The sequence below is a fragment of the Mya arenaria genome, chromosome 9 (assembly GCF_026914265.1).
Source record: "Mya arenaria isolate MELC-2E11 chromosome 9, ASM2691426v1".
In the NCBI taxonomy this organism is placed as follows: Eukaryota; Metazoa; Mollusca; class Bivalvia; order Myida; family Myidae; genus Mya; species Mya arenaria.
Genome location: NC_069130.1, coordinates 37,322,994 through 37,343,329, shown reverse-complemented (window position 1 = coordinate 37,343,329; position 20,336 = coordinate 37,322,994). Strand labels below are relative to the sequence as shown.

Sequence of the window (20,336 nt, the reverse complement as noted above, 5' to 3'; positions counted from 1 at the left end):
AATATGGTCGAGGACGCGGTAATGGCCTAACTGCACAACGTTACGTAGACCAGTTGTTGAAGCCGATTGTTCTCCCATTCCTTACTGCCCATCCAGGTACTTTCCTACAGCAGGACAACGATCGGCCCCATGCTGCAAGGCTGACTCAAAACTTCCTGGCGGCCAACAATGTCCAAACATTGCCATGGCCGGCGTTTTCGCCGGATATGAACCCAATCGAACATGTTTGAGACTACATGAAACGGAAGTTTAGGGCACGGAACGTGTACAACGTCCATCAATTACGTGACGCCATTGCTCAGGAATGCGGCCAACTTTCGGCTAGATTCCTGCACAGACTTGTAGCGTCAATGCGTAAAAGGTGCACTGAACTCATTCGGATTAATGGGGGTCATACACACTATTGAAAACGCCGTTTAATTTAAAGCTGCACTCTCACAGATATACCGCTTTTACAACTTTATTATTTTTTGTCTTAGAAAGAACAAATTGTTGCGTAAATATATGCAAACCAATGATAAAAGATTGCTGACAAAAATCAGATCGTAGATTTTCAAAGATCATTTTTTGAACTCAAGTATAAAAATCTGCGATCTATTATTTTGTCATCAGTCTTCTATAACTGGTTTCCATGGATTTTTGCAAAAATTGGCTCGTTCAAAGACAAAAAAAAAATGTCAAAACGTCAAATCTGTGAGAGTGCAGCTTTAAGACACACTCAACGCAATCCTTTGTGCCTTGCATATCCTCAATGCCAATTTTCAACACATTGCTGTATCGGCAGTACTGGCTCAAATTCCAAAATTCATTTTTCATTGAATGCATATTAATGTCCTCTTTCCATCAATACCAAATGTATGAGTGCGCGATATAAAACAAAACAGATATTTTAGTTGTTGTAAACCGGACAAGACTTTTGGTCATTAGTGTAGGTTGATTTTACACTCAGCAATTGAAACAGGAAAATTATCATTTTTTTTCAAATAAATTCATATCGGTGTGCACTACTGTCTTTCTTGTTTTTATTGTTTCATTCCTATCAGAGACAAACATTTTAGTCGTTGTAATAGGCTTCGAAGAAGAGGAGTATATTGCATTGCTAATGTCGGTTGGTCGTTCCGACGGTAGACCAAAGCTTGTATGAATGATAACTCGACAATGTCTGGACATTAAGTCCTCAAACTTGACATGAAGCTTTGGTCTGATCAGTAGATGTCCTTTTGATTTAAGGGGTCCTCAGGTCAAAGGTCTAGGTCAAATTGAACTTAAACAGGAAAAGGTTGTCAAAGCTTGTCTGAGTGATAACTCAACAATGCCTTGACCTTTGGTGATCAAACTTAACATGGAGTCTTGTCCTGAATTCTATTTATTCAAGGGGCCAAAGGTCAAGGTCACCGTGACCTTGACTAGACATTGCTTGCACCCATGACCTTTAAACTTTACTTGGACGTTGGTCCTTGCGAATAGATGACTCATATTGATAATAGGCCTGGACCTTTGGTCATCAAACATGACACAAAGATTGGGTCTGACCAGGAAAAAACTCACAATTGATTTTAAGGGTCATCAGGTCAAATGTCAATATCACAGTGACCTTGATTCCGAAATAGTTGTCTGAGTGATAACTCTACAATGCCTGCACCCATGGCCTTCAAACTTGACTTGGAGGTTGAGACTGACCAGAAGATGACACCTATTGATTGTTGGGATCAAAGGTCAAGGTTACAATGGCCTTTAATGCAAAAAGCTTGTCTTTGATATTATTCAACAATCCCTGCACCCATGGCCCTGGCCCTCAAACTTGGCATTATGGTTGGGGTGCGATGACTCCATGTGAATTTTAAGGGAATTAAGGTCACAACTCATATTGGTCATTAAATTCACGTTTTATTTAATGCTGCATATCTTCATTTACACTACGAGTTGTTGCATTACTGCTGCCAGCTTTAAGCAGTACCGTCCCTCAGCACTTTCAGAGCTTTGATTTTCACAAGTATTGACATCAACGAGCTATCTCAGTTTGCTTAAATTATTTTTTTGTCTTGGAACGAGCCAATATTTGCGATAATCCATGGAAACCAGTCCTATAAGACTGCTGACAAAAAATTAGATCGCAGATTTTAATATTTTAGTTAAAAAAATTGATGTTTTATGCATTAATTTTCAAACGGAAATATCAAGAAAATCTACGATCTGATTTTTGTCAGCAAATTAATCTATATCATTGGTGTGCAGATATTTGTGAAAAAATATGCTCATTCCAAGACAAAAAAAGAAAAAGAAAAGTTGTAAAAATGGTATGCAGTATCTGTGAGAGTGCAGTTTTAAGTTAAATAAACATTTTTGTTATGTTCTGTTCAAAATTCAATACACAATCAATTATTTCCTATGATGGAGGAGATATAGAGAATTATATAGGTCCGGAGGTATACCGGGGAAAAGGGCCGTGTTTTTACTTTCCAGGTGGCCCCGCAGGGCCGGGTGACCGCGGTGGTTTTGTCATAGTAACGCAAAATTTAGCGGAGATTGGGCCTTATATAGAGTCTATATGGTGCGGGGCCATTTGGCCGGGGTTTAACCATCGGTTCGTCCCAGGGCGCGGATTTTACCTGGGGGTGGCTGTACCGAAAGTCAAAGTCGCGGCTATTCCCCGGACCTTGGGGGGGGGGGGGCGTGGTTACAATTCATTGGTGCATAATAGGAACAGACGGTAGAACAGCAGTACTGTACCATAGTAACGTTACTACCCGTACTGTATACATTTGTTTTAAATTTTTAGCAAATTTAAAACTAAATCTCGTAAAAAGAACACACATTATTGTTGAAAATAACAAAAAATACAAACAAGCTACTTGTGTAAGAATTTGCTTTTATGTTCGTCCATTATTAAGTAAAATATTTTTAAACACTTTTTATGAAATATTTAATCGACTAATGATGGAAATGGATTACCCCCCCCCCCTTTTCTATTTTCTATAGTGGCAATTGTAGGGGGGGGGGGGTCAATTACATTTGAATGACTTGTTGTCGAGTATCTAAACTAAATATATCGCTGTTTATCTCCCCTGGACTGGTATTCAATATTGGTCTTAATTGGCCCTTTAAAAACGATGTAGCTAATCGGCTATCGGATAACTTGTTATTAATAACTGACATGTAGAGTGAATGAAGTCAATGATGCATGACCCTAAGATTAACCTCAGTTGCATATTTAATACCCACCCAGGGCTCACAATGGTTGAGGTAAATATAACAGGGTTTATAAAGTTCACTTTCGGCTAGTGGACACTTGAATAGGTTGTATATTTTCTATTGGATATAGACTTACAACCGTCTTGTACTTGTGTAGTTTGTGATATACATTCATGTGTTTGCACGTTCATATAAAGTTAATAAATATAAAGTTCTCACTTTGAGGGTATTTGAGAACAAATCTAGCAACATGAGACCTGTGTGAGAGCCCCTGTAATCGTAAGAGGTCACCGAAATTTCCTTTAGTGAACCTCATCAAAAATCGCAATTTGCAAACATATCCATGATTAAATGAAACAATAAAAAAGTGACAGAAATTTACTCAATCAATATGTTAAATTATGTCGTTTTATCGTATATTGCAAACATGTACATTTCTTAATGCACAATGTGTCAGTATTTCATTATATGTATGATTTAAAATGCTTTCAAATTATACATAGTTTTGATACAAGTATGGGAAATTATTTGAGCGTCTTACTTTCGCGATGCGGAAATAACCTCATTTTTACAGCACACGTAATTAATTTTGTGAAATCCCAATTGTAGGCGGGATATTGGGATTTGTCAACAAAAGAAAATGAAAACGAGTCAGCATACGTAGAAATGAGTGGAAAGTTGTTATATCGGGTGCTTAGGGACGGAGAAAACCCTTTATAGTACTGTTTAATTATGTATTTGTGTGTATAATTTTGTGCACCAGTGGTGTAAGTTATCAGTTTTTGTTAAAAACATTTTTTGTCAAGCGGAAAATTACCAAATATTAATGCGCCTTGTAAAATTTTACCTAACATTGCGTCATGTGAAAAATTACTTTGTAAAACAGTTTTTGTTCAGGTGGCGCAGAGGCTCTATATAAACGATTCACAGGACAATTTTGAGTACTTGAGCAAAATTGATTAACTAAACACATGGACTTAAAAAATAGAGTTTTATATTATTTGTTTAAATTAAATTTAAACTGAAAGAAACATTGTGCAAAATAACATCTATATATGTTATTATTGTTAATAACATTGTTTCAGTTAGAATATAAGAAAATAATAAGATTAAGTAACTCAAAATTAAAACTAGAAAACAAGTTTCAGTGTGGAATTTAAAGTTGTTTGTCACATCGTTGACACATTTATCAAATACTCTAAAAGATGAGTGGAAATTACTTATACCGCGTGCTTAGGGACGACGAAGACCCTTTAGGGTGTGGTATTATAGCCGCTAATCCCTACGCTAACAAGTTCTTGGAGCATCATGTGGCATTTGGGAGTACCCATCGCGATTCGCAGTTTATATCCTGCACTAATAGTTTGGAGAAGGCAATACTGTTTGCATCTCGCAATAAAATGTGTTTCCGCGTCGCTGTTCTTGATCTGGATAAAATTAATAATGATGCATCCATAAAAGTTTTCGATATATCTAATGGTGGTGTTTTCTTGAACCAAATGGCGACAAATTTCTCCAAATGTTTCCAAGAAGTTGTCCTTATGCCGTTCGCAATGGCCGTACCCGGGAACACCGTAAACGTGCCCGCAATGGCCGTGCCCGGGAACAACGTAAACGTGTCCGCAATGGCCCTGCCCGGGAACAACGTAAACGTGCCCTCAGTGCCCGTAGAATACGTTGTGTGTGTTCAACAATACGAAATGATAAATGGAATATTTATCCTGCAAAACACATCTCCAAATCCTAACTATACACCTAGTATATAAAGCTTAAAGGTATTAAATAGTTGGATCGATGTATTCGACAAAACGATGATGAGTGGACATTTGGTAAATAATACACTACATACACGACTTTAATATTGCAGAACTTGAAAGAGTGTCTTCTTTGGATGTGAAACGTTGTCACTGAATAGAAGGTCAGTTTGGGGCCGATATTTGGCCCCACTTCCAACGCTATAAAATTACAATATCAAAGTGGACTTCAAAGTTCGAGAGAAAGGCATTTATGTAATGAAATAATCCTTAAAAAGGGACATAGTGTTCACTTATTTCAAGTAATAGTTTAAAATACTACAAAAAATATTGTTTAAACAATTACCAATATACGAGCACAGCTTGATGGACTGTTATGTACACGTTGTTTTGATATTCTATATGGAAATGTGACAGTGACTGTGTGGTGTTACATTTAATACTGCTCATATATTAATAAGAACAATATTTAAAATGGTTTACTTGAACGGATTTGTTCCAAAGGATGTTTAACGCCCGGAACAACCCCCGACTCAAATTGCCCAGCTGCCGGGATAGGATTTCGCCAACACTTGAAGATTCTTTTCTAAATACCCTTTCCCCATCAGGTCGGACTCTAGTACTAAAAGGCTACATGTACAGCCTGAAATCCAGAAAACCGGAGAGTCGCTACTAGAACTGTGTAAGCAAAATCTGCGATGCCGCGCTAAAATCAACACTAGCACCGTAGCACGCCAATGGTGGAAAGCAGCGACAAAGGAAGCGGGTCTACGGTGAGCTTGAGCAAAGGCTCATCAGCTGCATACTGGCGAAATAGACACAATGGCATAATGTTGATGCTTCTTTCCATTTATTAATACTGGAACCAATGACAAATAATCCAACTCCAAGCTAAAATTAATGTGAATGTGTATGAAACTATGAATGGATAACAATAAAGAGCTGTATTGTGACTTAATATAAGTTTTGATTCTATTTCAGTCATTTGTTATAAATATTTCATTATGTGTTATTTATTTATAATTTAAAAATGTGTTTTTGAAAAGTTATTACATTTATTATATACTTTCCGGTGGTTTATAGAGATTTATCCGAGTCAGAAATAAAATTGATATTTCATCAGTGTTTCACCTTAGGTAAGACGTAAGGTAAAGAGTCAAATTTCAATACATGTATACGCATTAAGGTAAATTACCTTAAATCGTGTTAAAAAGTACATAGCGAACTGCTGCTGGGTCCAGAATACGTACTTTATTCCCGTGGGCCGTATTCAGTAACCATTTTAAGAGTGGAATCCGGCATGTGTTGCACCGGCGTGGGTTCGCTCTCAACTAAAACCAAAATACAGTATACAATATGTTTATACAATAACTGTATTTTTCTGCAATTTCGATATCATAGAGTAAACTAATCATAGAATATTTATAAGTATAATCAGGTGCATAACCAGAAACATCGAGTTTTGGTCCAAAAACATGAGCGAGTACCTTTAAACGAACAAACACTAGTCTAGACTATATTTACAACACAGGTAATTATTGGTGAATTCCAATCGTACGATCTAGCGACTGGTCCACAAACATACTGATGCGATGTGATATATGCATATAGGACTATGATTGTTAAATCAATTTGTAATTGTGTGATTTAAAGATTGAATGACCATTGACTATGTTATATACATAAACATGATTGTGTACGCATGGGCGCATTGCCTATTGTAATCTGAAATAAACTCCAAACTCATATAAAATACGTTTATCGCGGAAACAAGCGAATTAATTGATTTTTCGGCATACTGTGAATTAATTATGTAATATGTTACTTCAACTCGAAATACTTCAAAAGCTTACTACAGTTCATTTTCAACGCAATTACATACATTTTGTATAATAAATATGTAATTTAGTAACATGATTATCGGACTTCAATTGCACTTGTATACTTCTGTATCCTCAACTATCTTTGTCATATGGATTAGCTTCTTAAATTTTACTTATTATCTCTCCAACCAGATTTATACTGACATATGTATAGTTTCTCATATGTTAAACATAGTCAATAATTCATTATTTCATTTTCTCTAACTACCTATATACCCATTTACACAGTATATACGTGTTTTGCTGGAATTAATTAATTTATTTATAGTATTGTTTACAGAAGATTAAAGAGATTTCATACAAGCCAATGGCTTTCTCCTCAATTCTATACATCATATGTGTATGTTGTAAATGCTTATTTGTTATAAAAATAAATACTGTTTAAACCAACTATTTAATGGCGTTGTTTTTTGATTTTGTGCGCCTGTGGTGCAAGTCATCATTTTTTGTTGAAAACATTTTGCGCCAAGTGGAAATTTACCAAACATTAATGCGCCTTGTGAAATTTCACCCAACCTTGCGTCATGTGGAATATTACTTTGAAAACCAGTTGTTGTACACGCGACACAGAGCACTATAGGGCATTTTTGAGTTTATCTTGCGAAATTGACTAACTTAGCACATGGATTTTATTATCTGTTTAAATTTGAATATTTCTTGAAAGAAACACTGTGCAAAATAAAATCAACAAATGCTATTATTGTTGATAACATTGTTTCAGTTAGAATTTAAGTAAATAATAAAATTAAGGAACTCAAAATTAAAACAACAACACAGGTCCCAGTGTGAAAAAGGTTTTTGCCACAACGTTGACAGTTACCAAACACAAAAAGATTAGTCGAAACTTCTTATTCCACGTGCTTAGGGACAATGAAGACCCTTTTGGGTGTGGTATTATAGCCAATGATCCCTACGCTTACACGTCGTTGGAGCATCATGTGGCAGTTGAAAGTTCTAAAAACTGGAAATCTCAGTTTATTTCCAGGAGAAGGCAGAACTTTTGGCATCTCACAATACAAAGTGTTCTCGTTTCCGCGTCGCTGTTCTTGATCTGGATAAAATTAAAAATGATGCATCCATAGAAGTTTTTGATATCTCAGATGATGGTTGTTTCTCAAACCCAAATGGACAAATTTCTCCAAATTTGTCCAAGAAGCTGTCCTGAAGCCGGTAGAGAAGATGTCATCAGTGATTCCCGCGATAGGGCCTGAAGTGGGGAAGACCTTATTTCACTGCACACAGTGCTCTCCCAAGTGGCCATTATGCAACCAACGACCTACGCGAACACACTGGCCACACAAAGGGTAACTGTAGTAGCGCCTATATTGCCCGCAGTACCCCCAGAATATGTTCATGATGTTCTTTATTTGACTTATGATCAGCTGCTCACATGAATGCTTTCCAATGTCCAATAAGCATTTCAACCAGACAGTATTATATAGCCACCAGCATTGAGCATGGCTCGCTGGCATATATCGCCATGCTCTACACTTCCGGTGTGCTTCAGCAGCGATAGGTTTCATCACATATACCCGTCAGCCTTTTGACGACACGTGCAGACTCTATGAAACATTTTAACTCTAAATGTACAAACGGCTTGACATTGATGGTATTTAATATGGTTTGACATCGATGGTATTATATATGGTTTGACATTGATGATATTATTTATGGTTTGACATTGATGGTATTATATATGGTTTGACATTGATGCTATTATGGTTGGTTTGACATTGATGCTATCATGTTGGGTTTTACACTGACGGTATTATATTTGGATTGACATTGATGCTATTATGTTTGGTTTGACACTGATGCTATCATTTTTGGTTTGACATTGATGTTATTTTATATGGCTTGGCATTGATGCTATAATATTTGGTTTGACATTGGTGCTATTATGTTTGGGTTGACATTGATGGTATTATGTTTGTTTGACATTGACGGTATTATATTTGATTTGACATTGATGCCATTATGTTTGGTTTGACACTGATGCTATTATATATACAATGCTGTTATTTTATATGGCATGGCATTGATGCTTTAATATTTGGTTTGACACTGGTGTTATCATGTTTGGTTTGACATAGATGTTGTTATGTTTGGTTTGACATTGATGTTATTATGTTTGGTTTGACACTGATGCTATAATATTTTTTTGACATTGATGTTATTATATATGGCTTGGCATTGATGCTATAATATATGGTTTAACATTGATGCTATTATGTTTGGTTTGACATTGATGGTATTATGTTTGGTTTGACATTGATGCTATTATGTTTTGATTGACATCGATGCTATTATATTTGGTTTGACATGGATGCTATTATGTTTGGTTTGACATTGATGGTTTTATATTTTGTTTGACATTGATGGTGTTATATCTTGTTTGACATTGATGGTTTTATATTTGGTTTGACATTGATGGTTTTATATTTTGTTTGACATTGATGGTATTATATTCGGTTTGACATTGATGGTATAATATTTGGTTTGACATTGATGGTATTATATTTGGTTTGACATTGATGGTATTATATTTTGTTTGACATTGATGGTTTTATATTTTGTTTGACATTGATGGTTTTATATTTTGTTTGACATTGATGGTATTATATTTGGTTTGACATTGATGGTATTATATTTGGTTAGACATTGATGGTATTTTATTTGGTTAGACATTGATGGTATTATATTTTGTTTGACATTGATGATATTATATTTTGTTTGACATTGATGGTTTTATATTTGGTTTGACATTGATGGTATTATATTTGGTTTGACATGGATGCTATTATATTTGGTTTGACATTGATGGTATTATATTTGGTTTGACATGGATGCTATTATATTTGGTTTGACATTGATGGTATTATATTTGGTTTGACATGGATGCTATTATATTTGGTTTGACATTGATGCTATTATATTTGGTTTGACATGGATGCTATTATATTTAGTTTGACATTGATGGTATTATATTTGGTTTGACATGGATGCTATTAGATTTGGTTTGACATTGATGGTATTATATTTGGTTTGACATTGATGTAATTATATTTAGTTTGAGATTGATGTTATTATATTTAGTTTAACATTGACGACATTATATTTGGTTTGACATTGATGTTATTATATTTGGTTTGACATTGATGTAATTATATTTAGTTTGACATTGATGTTATTATATTTAGTTTGACATTGATGACATTATATTTGGTTAGACATTGATGGTATTATATTAGGTTAGACATTGATGGCATTATATTTGGTTAAACATTGATGGTATTATATTTTGTTTGACATTGATGGGATTAAATTTGGTTATACATTGATGTACGCTCCCGACGGGTGACTCATCCAACGGTTTCAGGGGACCTTTTGTAATATTCTAAATGTTTCTAATCCATGAAAGGTTTAATTTACAATGACAGTATTTAATCATTCAGCTTATTTATCTTTATTTACAAAATAATGATACAATTGTATCTAATCAAAGTGTATCAGGTGAGAAATTCAGGTCACTGTGATGCATATTTGAGTAAAGTTAACTAGCTATAAATAGACATGAACTAATCAAGATGTTTGGTACAGAGTCAAATTTCAAAAAATGCAATCATGTGGTGACATATTTTATCGTCATCTATATATAGACTTGAACTAAGCAAGGCGTTGGGTACAAAGTCAATTTCCATACATGCATTCACAGGAGCGTAGCTAGCCCTCTATTCATGTGGATTCATAGGTGTGCTATTGGGGTTCGGGGGCATGCAGATGCTACCTCGACAATTTTTTAAAACCATGGTGCAATCTTGTGCATTTAGTAGCACTTAAAAATTAACCGTTTTACGATCATGAATACAAGTACGCATACTGCAACTATGGATGATTTTGTTTGTATTTTTTTCGTCAGAACCATGTGGATTGAGCCGCGTACTCACGTATGTGCAGCTACGCGCCTGATTTTCAGGTGGTGATCTATGTTACTATATATAGACTTGAACTAAGCAAGGCGTTTGGTACAAAGTCAAATTTCAATATTTGCATACATTTATGTGTTGATAGTTTACTAGTATTTATAGACTTGAACCAAGCAAGATGTACAGAATCAAATTTCATGCATTAAGGTATATAACCCATAATAGTTTAATATTAATGTCAAAGCTGCACAGATTTACCATTTTTACAACTTTTTTTAATTTTGTCTTTGAAAGAGCAAAGTTTTGTGTAAATATCTGCAACCCGATGATGTAAGATTGCTGACAAAAAATCAGATCGTAGATTTTCATATTTCCGTTCGAAAACTAATGTTTTATGGTTACTAACGGTTTAAGAAAAATGTATAAAACATCAATTTTTGAACTTAAATATGAAAATCTGAGATCTAATTTTTTGTCAGCAGTCTTATATAACTGGTTTCCATGGATTGTCGCAAAAATTGGCTCGTTCCAAGACAAACAGTAAAAAAGTTGTCAAAAAGTTCAATCATTGGATTGCGGATATTTACGCAAAAATTGGCTCTTTCCGAGACAAAAAATAAAAAAAAATGTAAAAATGGTATATCTGTCGGAGTGCAGCTTTAAAAAAAGCAGAATAGACTGCCATTCGTTTCATTTAAAATGGTGAAGGAAACGTTACCTTTGTTTAAAGTGTTTCATTCGAAGCAAATGATGCCTTCCGACGTAGCATTTATGACGTAATTTATCACGTGGTATATAACAAAGGTATTTTGCAATGTATCTTTGGTTTTATAAGAAAAACATTGTATGCAAACATACCTTTTAAATGAAACAAGTGTATACCAATACATGTATATGGGTCATAATTTAGGAAACCATTTTAGACATTATAGGAGCGCTTTCTTGCCCATATGAAAGAGTTTCAACATATACATGATAAAAGCTTTTTCGTGGGTCGAATAACCAAAAGTGTCAATGAACGCCGTTCCGGTACATTTAAAATAATACGCATGCTTGTCTTCCGAATAAAAAAATCATGGTAACCAAATAAAAAAATCTTTATTTTACGCAGCTCCCCAGCGTGGTATGGAGGGCGTTTTCTGGGTTTTCCGGTGTGGACATCCGGAAGTTGGTAGAGATGACGGCTAAAGCGCACTACGTGGATGACGCCAAGAGGGACGCCAAGATAGAGGAGGTAAATAAAAATATCAAAAGTCATTATTGAAATGTTAGACTGGTATAAATGTATATATAAAAGGTTATGATTTGTTCAGTGTAATCTTATACAATTATTTACTTAACTGTGAAATATACTGCCATATTGACCGCAAACTCTTTATCGCCGATCATGTCAATAATGATTTTGCGGTCATAATGAACTGCATATTTTACGTGCTGAGGTTTTATTGGGACTTGAGACCGGGTGTAAATATCAAAATAATAAAATATCAAAATTATTTTCCACTGTTTCAAACACTGATTTTCTTAATTCACTAAAAATCTCTATTAACAACCGAAAAGCATATTATCAAATAACTATAAGTTGTATGTTGAGGTGGTTCAAAAGCATACTTCATAATCCTGGTAATATTCCTTATCGATGGTCATTGATGACGTCATAACTATTTTACGGATACTTCAATACAATTATTGTAAGCAAGAAAAAAGCCGGCATAAATGATTGTTAAATGGCCGTTCTTTTAGTTCTGTTTTCTCTCTGAAATTGAAACATGTTGTTTAATTCAGATTGTGTGCACCATAGACCGTTGGCTCGAGGGCAACCGACAATACCACTGGAACTGTCTTGTGCGCATGCGTCAAAAACTGTCACGCCTCTGTTTCTGTCTGAATCGCCGCGAGGGAACTTATCTCACCGGTATTATGCTATTACCCTGCGTTTTCAGAAAGAAATCTTTTAAAATATACATAACAACATTAGACCATTCGACACATAGGAATGACAACGGCATTCAAGAAATAGTTTATCAAAATTAAACTAATCAATCTTCTTTCACTATATCAGCTAACACGAACAAATATATACGCGTATATATAACGCTTGTATTGCACAAGCTTCAACGCGTGGGATGGAACTTAGGTATTTTTTTAAAAATACAAAATGCAATTATTTGCCATGTATTGACTCTGATTTTCAATCCAGCATAAAGAACAAAATGCAACTGCCTGCCATGCCATGCCATATAACACTTATTTTCAACAAAGTGACTTAATTTATTCTCCCACAAAATGAACATCTCTTATTTCTTTTCCGACAGGCCTATACCTTATATCCAAGCTGATGTTTTGTGTCAACGTGGTCTGCCAATTCTACATACTGGACGCTTTCCTAGGCGGTTTCTTCAGGTACTGGGGGATTGAAGCCATCCACACCCTAGCAGTGGAGCACCAACTGAAGGAGAGCCGCCGGTTTCCACGGGTATCGCTTTGTAGCTTCAGCGTTCGTGGCATACAACAAAAGGTTAGTCAGTTGGCTATATGATCGAGGTACGCCACTGATAAAAGCCGTCCACATCAACACGGTGGAGTTCCTACTAATGTGCATGTTGCATGTAGCTATAGGGTCAGGGTCAACCAATGGTCAGTCATTTGGCTATTTTACTCAGGTTTTCACATAGTCAAACGGCGTCAAACTATGAAACTGAATTACTTTAGTAAGGATTGTCATATCATTTTGACTAAACTTAATGTATAGGAAGTCTCAAGAATTTATGGAACCCTTTCATTGGATTGCGTTTTTGACCCCTAGATCTAGAGTCGAGGTCACTGGTATTGAAAATTCAAAAAAGTTGACACAGAATAACTAAAGTTAGGGCTGAAATATGTTGACTTAACTTGGTACATGTATTTAGGAACGGAGTACGGAGACATTTCCTGAGGTTATGTATAGGGCCCTTGCGGTCAAGGTCACTGTTACCAAAAATAGAAAAACGTTTGAAACTGAATAACTAGTTACGGTTGACATATTTTATATTAAGGAAGAGTTTATTGAGACTATTCATGGGATTGCGTTTTTTTCCGCTAGAGTAAAGGTCAAGGCCACTGATACTCAAAATAGAAAAAAATGATGAAACTAAATTTAGTTAGGGTTTACAATATATGGTTGCCATTAGTGGAGCATATACATGTTTTACAAACATATCTTGTTAATTGATTATCTATAAACATAATATATATATGTGTATATTTGTAGACGAAACATTTGCTACTGCCTCATTTCTCACAGTGTGTCCTACCCCTCAACCTATTCAACGAGAAGATATTCCTGTTTCTGTGGTTCTGGTTCGTCTTTGTTGCCATTTCAACCGGGGCAAACCTCATGTCCTGGATCTGGCACCTCATCGTCAGCAGAAATCGGGTCTCCTTCGTGAAGAAGTACTTGAAAATCAAGGGCAGGTAGGTCTTTGTCATTCGTTTTTCCGTAACTTTCTGTAGAGGAAAGTACTGTCTGGCGGTATGATATGCACATTTTCGAATTACTCTTATGCACGTCCAATGGCTTCTTTCGGACGCGTCAAATTAGTTTCACACTTTAGTTTATTTAAAGATTGACTTCGTTTAGTGTACGTGTATTCTATCCAGAGCAAGGGCTGATCCAGTATTTGACATAAGATTGGGACGTAACTTAGAGACCCAACAGTTTGACATGCGCCGCTCCCTCAGAACCGAAAGTTTATTACATCAACTCTTTGTATTGGTGCTTGGGGCTACTCTCTCAAGAAAAGTTTAACAATTTGTATTTGGAAATGGCTAATTTTGAGCAAATTAAACAAAATCCTCCCATAAAAAAAAGTAAATTGTACGATTTAAGGGTAGGGGGAGCCTTCTAAATCCGCTTTTGCAGATTATCAATTGCAAATCAAATTCTTACTCTTATTCTCTTAAAATACACCTCACGGCGGTTATATATTTTCTCTTTTATTAGATTAAAAACTACGACTGACAAAAGCCTGTGCACCAAATTCGGCAATTATCTACGCGACGACGGAATTTTCCTTCTCCAACTTCTCGCCCGGAACTCTAACCCACTTCACGTGACGGACGTCATCAACGGCCTCTGGGGCCGCTTCCTGGAAAAACCCATCTCAAAGAAAGTGCTCGCTGACCAACGTCCGCCAAATGTACAGAATAACAACAAGGGGGACAACAAAGCTAGTTATATATGACTAGTGTAGCGGATTATAGGTGCATCACGTATACCGTTACGGTTGTGAAATCTGGGGAAATAAATTGCATGCAGAAATAAATGAAAAATATAACAATGAAATTTGCAGTTTGGTAAATTTGTCAGAAATTTTTTAAACTTTAGTTTTTTTACGTAGATTCTGATCAAATATCGATTTTAATACTTTTTTGTATGTTTTTAAGTCTGCTACTAACTATATATATTTTTATTTATTCATTGCTTGAAATCAGCAAGTAGGAATTGTACATGTACAAACCGGTTGTGGGGCAATTGTGCATGAAGAATAAAGGGGATGAAGCAATTTACATATTTTACCACATACACTTTTTCCTCTCTAACTCTAAATAACGTTGAGAAAAACAACTTCATCTTTAAAGGACTCGCCCGTGGTTTTAAAATGCAATTTTATATTACGAAATAAACTGGCAAATCATAATGAGTGTTAAAACTATGATACTGACAATGGAGAGCTTAAGCAAATGCTGATATTTCATAAAATATAATCTTTGAAGATCACAATTTTCAAAACAGCGTGACTTACGTATTTTAGCGATTGATTGTTGCGTAATTAATATTATCACGTGATGTTATCAATGTATTGTTGAAAGATCAAAATATCCGTCACAGTCCTTTTAGTGGTTAAGGCGTCGGTTTTCTAAAAAGAATCTTGGCTTTACCGGTGTGTGTTCGCACGCCACGGCACAATCCAAAATATTTTTATACTTTAGTCGAATTTTTTTCTGCATTTTCTAAATCATAGAGTAAAGTAATTATACAATAAGTGTTTTCAGATGCATTTCCGGGATAACTATTTTTTTTGGTCTCAAAAAATGAAAAAAGCAAAAACAGTGAACATTGACAATTTTAGCAAGCACGTTGTTTTCACTCCTTAAATGTTTTAATTTTAAAGCTTTTGAACTAAAGTCGAACAATTGTAAGTATTTTATTTGCTTAAAACATGTGTTAATTTGTAAAAAAATGTTTTCTTTCCATCAGTTTTGTGTCAAGTCGTTTCTTCTAAAGTTACAATGTTTGATTCTTGTATATAACTTTGTGCATGCATTTCATGAAATGATAAAGTATATGCAGCAATACAGCAGATTGAATAATTATGAAATTATTCATTGTCAACTTCGTGTACAGAAAAAATAGATCACTAATATGTTCAATGCATTTGAAAAACAATGTGAAATTTATTTATGTCTCCCCCTCTCTGGGGGAGACATATTGTTTTTGCCCTGTCCGTCAGTCCGGTAGTCCGTCAGTCCGTCAGTCCGTCCGTACGTCACACTTCGTTTCCGATCGATAACTGGAAAACCGCATGACCTAGGATCACCAAACTTGGTAGGGAGGTTGGTCGTGAGGTGTAGAGGATCCCTATTGTTTTTGGGGTCACTAGGTCAAAGGTCAAGGTCGCGGCGACCCCCAATATAAAAAACATTTCTGCTCAAAATCTTGAGAACGGTTTGACCTAGGTTCACCAAACTTGGTAGGGAGGTTGGTCATGAGGTGTAGAAGATCCCTATTGTTTTGGGGTCACTAGGTCAAAGGTCAAGGTCGCGGCGACCCCCAATGTAAAAAACATTTCCGCTCAATATCTTGAGAATGGTTTGACCTAGGTTCACCAAACTTGGTAGGGAGGTTGATCATGAGGTTTAGAAAACTCCTATATTTTGGGGGGTCACAAGGTCAAAGGTCAACGTCGCTGTGACCTCTAATGTAAAAAAATATTTCCGTGCAATATCAGGAGAATGCTTTGATCTAGGTTCACCAAACTTTGAAGTGAGGTTGGTCATGATGTCTAGATGATCCCAATTGTTTTGGGGGTAACAAGGTCAATAGTCAAGGTCGTGGTGACATTCCATGTAAAAATCATTTGCGTGTAATATCTTTATGTCTCCCCCATTCATGGGGAGACACATTGTTTTTGCCCTGTCCGTCAGTCAGTCCATCAGTCTGTCAGTCAGTCAGTCAGTACGTCACACTTCGTTTCCGCCCAATAACTATAGAACTCTTAGACCCAGGAACTTCATACTTGGTATGCTAGTTGGTCATGACTAGTAGATGACCCCTATTGAATTTGGGGTCACTAGGTCAAAGATCAGGGTCAACGTGACCTTGAGGTGAAGAAACGGTTTCCACTCAATAACTAAAGATCCTTTGGGTCCAGGAACTTCATACTTGGTATGCTAGTTGTTCATGACTATTAGATGACTCCTATTGATTTTGAGATCAAAAGGTCAAAGGTCAAGGTTACCTTCAGGTAAAAAATGTTATGTTGGCAGTGACCTTAAGCTTAAAAATGGTTTTTGCTCAATAACTAAAGAAAGCTTGTACCCAGGAACTTCATAGTTGTTCATGACTAGTAGATGACTCCTATTGATTTTGAGATCAGTAGGTCAATGGTCAAGGTCACCGTGACCTTGAGGTGAAGAAACTGTTTCCGCTCAATAACTAGAGAACGCTTGCAACCAGGAATTTCATACTTGGTATGCTAGTTGGTCATGACTAGAAGATGACCCATATTGATTTTGAGATCACTAGGTCAAAGGTCAAGGTTGCCATGACCTTGAAGTGAAGAAAAAGTTTCCGCTCAATAACTAAAGATCCTTTGGTTTCAGGAACTTCATACTTGGTAAGCTAGTTGTTCATGACTAGAAGATGACCCCTATTGATTTTCAGATCAAAAGGTCAAAGGTCAAGGTTACCTTCAGGTAAAAAATGATACGTTGGCGGTGACCTTAAGCTTAAAAATGGTTTCTGCTCAATAACTTAAGAACGCTTGTACCCAGGAACTTCATTCTTGGTACGCTAGTCGGTCATAACTAGTAGATGACCCCTATTGATTTTGAGATCAGTAGGTCAAATGTCAAGGTTGCCATGACCTTGAGTTGAAGAAATGGTTACCGCTCAGTAACTAAAGAACACTTGCACCCAAGAACTTAATACTTGGTATGCAAGTTGGTTATGTAGATGATCCCTATTGATGTTGTGATCAGTAGGTAAAAGGTCATGGTCACGATGACTGTGAGCTGAAAAATGGTTTCCGATCTTCTCTTCACTATTTAATATAATCGAATAAACCAAACTTCACTGTTGGTTTGTCTCCAGTCCAAAGTTACAAATTTCATGTCCATCATTTATTTTTTCTCAGCTACGACCACACAATAGGGGAGACAAGCGCTTTTTCAAAAAAGCAATCTCTTGTTTTTATTAAGGTTTAAGCTTTGAAAATGAATATTCTTCTCTGTATGTGTATATAAGTGTTAACATTATTGACGGGATCTTTTAAACTCTTATATAGACTTATATTTATTTTTCCTCCACCAAATGATTGAAAATAAAGATGAAAACAAGGTTTAACTCAATTTTACTTGTAACTTATTTTAAATATAACTGGCAATAGTCCTCAAAAGAAGTTTGACTTGTATTTCTGTATTAACTTAGGTCATACCCCCCACACACACACGCACGCACGCACGCACGCACGCACGCAAACACACACAAACACACACAAACTGATGCATTACTATTTTAAGCTCAAATAAGAGTAATTATGTTTTAAAAAACATAAGATGAGATAAAGTAGTTTTTATTTGCGAAAAGCTTAATTATGCGTTTGAAAATCGAATGACTAAGAGCTTGAATAAAAACAAAACTTGTTTCGGCAAGTTTCTGTCAGTATATAGATAAAATAGGGTTATAAGCAATGGGTTTCGACCCGGAGGTCGTGTTCGATTCAAGTTGATGTTTGCTGAATCTAATTTCCGGGATATAAACGCAGTACTAAAAACCCATCATTATATATACATGTAACTGGTTAAATTTACTGAAACGACACGCTGTTACATAATACAGTCGAAATTCGTTATGTCGACTTTGTCGGGACCTAGGGGGGAAAAGTCGAGATAACGAACATTCGACATATCCAAATTTTAAATAAAATAACACCAATCCCAACATTTGAGTTTAATTTATGTACGACATCCGACTTCTGCAATTGAACTGTCTTGTTACCGTCGTGAGACAGCAAACGTATTATTGAAAAATACAGTGAAAAAAGAGAATTATTTGTGTCAAATTTATTTAATTCACCGTTATGGATTCCATAAAACAGATATTAAACCACAACAACATACACTTGTACATTGTAAGAAAACGATACAGCACAACAACAACTTTAAATATCACATTCGTTATGTTTGTTTTCTTCATGCAGTATAGAGAAACTAATTCGTCACGTAACTTTCAATGTTGTCGAATGTGCAAATGGTGTCATCGGCGTCCTTGAGCTTTTCAATGAAAAAATGTATCTTTAAATAAAAAGTATAAACAAACAACTTTAATAAATCACACTTACCAATTAACCTTCAATTATGACAGTTTGTTATTTTGACACACACGGTAATTTAGCGACATGCCGCAATCTGTCATGAATATTTTCGCACCTACAACTCGATATACAGTTCGACATAGGAAACGTGGAAAATGTGTGAAATTCGATCACAGGGACTGATATAGGAGATCGACATAGCGAAAAAATCGAGATAGAAAAATCGACATGAGCAGATTTATTTTAGATAGATAAGAAAGAATGAATTCGGGACCGTAGAAAAAAGTCGACACAACCGGGAAGTCGAGATATCCGACGTCGACAAAGCGAGTTTGGACTGTATATTGCATTTTAAGGACGCACTATTTTGTTTTATAACGTTATTTTAATTTCGCTCGATGATACTTTTTATGGTGTATATATGGGAACTGTACATCTAAATGATAGGTAAATGCCTGAACTTACGTACCTTCGCGATAACGAAACACATCAAGAACACATGATAGATTACATTTACAACACTGATAAGAAATGGGGATTCCCAGTCGTGCCCTTATATATATTGATGAGATGATCAGACGCGATTTAAAATTAAGTTAACAAAGCTACCCAATACACGTAGAAATGAGTGGAAATCGGTTATATCGGGTGCTTAGGGACGACGAATACCCTTCACAGAATGGTATTTCAGCCAAAGATCCGTCCGCTCAAAAGGACTTAGAGGAACACGTGGATGGAGGAAGTTACTCGATGTCCCAGTTCATATCGTGTTCTAACTCTCTGTCGGCGGCAAAGTTGTTTGGATCCAAAAAATACGGTGGTGGACCTTATCGCATCGCTGTTCTTGATAGGGATGCGATTGCGAACGATAGGAGGATACAAGTGTTTGATATATCTAATGGTGGAGGTTTCTCTACGGAAAGAGCAATAAATTTCGCCAGAAAATTCCAAGAAGTTGTCCTGGTGGGATACATACCGAAAAAATACGTTTTGGAAGTTAAATAA

The 20,336-nt window shown here is 35.9% G+C and overlaps 2 protein-coding genes across 2 annotated transcripts; both read left to right on the top strand.

Moving 5' to 3' along the window:
- Positions 1–10,213: 10,213 nt before the first annotated feature.
- LOC128203212 (innexin unc-9-like) lies at positions 10,214–15,027 on the top strand. Its single transcript, XM_052904521.1, has 6 exons — positions 10,214–10,342; positions 11,867–11,989; positions 12,541–12,670; positions 13,071–13,273; positions 14,039–14,208; positions 14,738–15,027. Exons 1-6 carry the CDS (start codon positions 10,310–10,312, stop codon positions 14,976–14,978), a joined length of 900 nt encoding a protein of 299 aa, XP_052760481.1. The 5' UTR covers positions 10,214–10,309; the 3' UTR covers positions 14,979–15,027.
- A 4,928-nt stretch (positions 15,028–19,955) lies between these two features.
- LOC128245979 (uncharacterized) lies at positions 19,956–20,336 on the top strand. Its single transcript, XM_052964194.1, has one exon. The coding sequence runs from the start codon at positions 19,956–19,958 to the stop codon at positions 20,334–20,336; it is 381 nt and encodes a 126-aa protein (XP_052820154.1).

Excerpts from the sequence above, each read along its gene's own strand:
- LOC128203212 (XM_052904521.1), top strand. The coding sequence starts at position 10,310 with ATGATACAATTGTATCTAATCAAAGTGTATCAG. Across the intron at positions 11,990-12,540 it reads GGGACGCCAAGATAGAGGAG|ATTGTGTGCACCATAGACCG; the intron begins GTAAATAAAAAT and ends TGTTTAATTCAG. Across the intron at positions 13,274-14,038 it reads TTCGTGGCATACAACAAAAG|TGTGTCCTACCCCTCAACCT; the intron begins GTTAGTCAGTTG and ends CATTTCTCACAG.
- LOC128245979 (XM_052964194.1), top strand. The coding sequence starts at position 19,956 with ATGAGTGGAAATCGGTTATATCGGGTGCTTAGGGACGACGAATACCCT.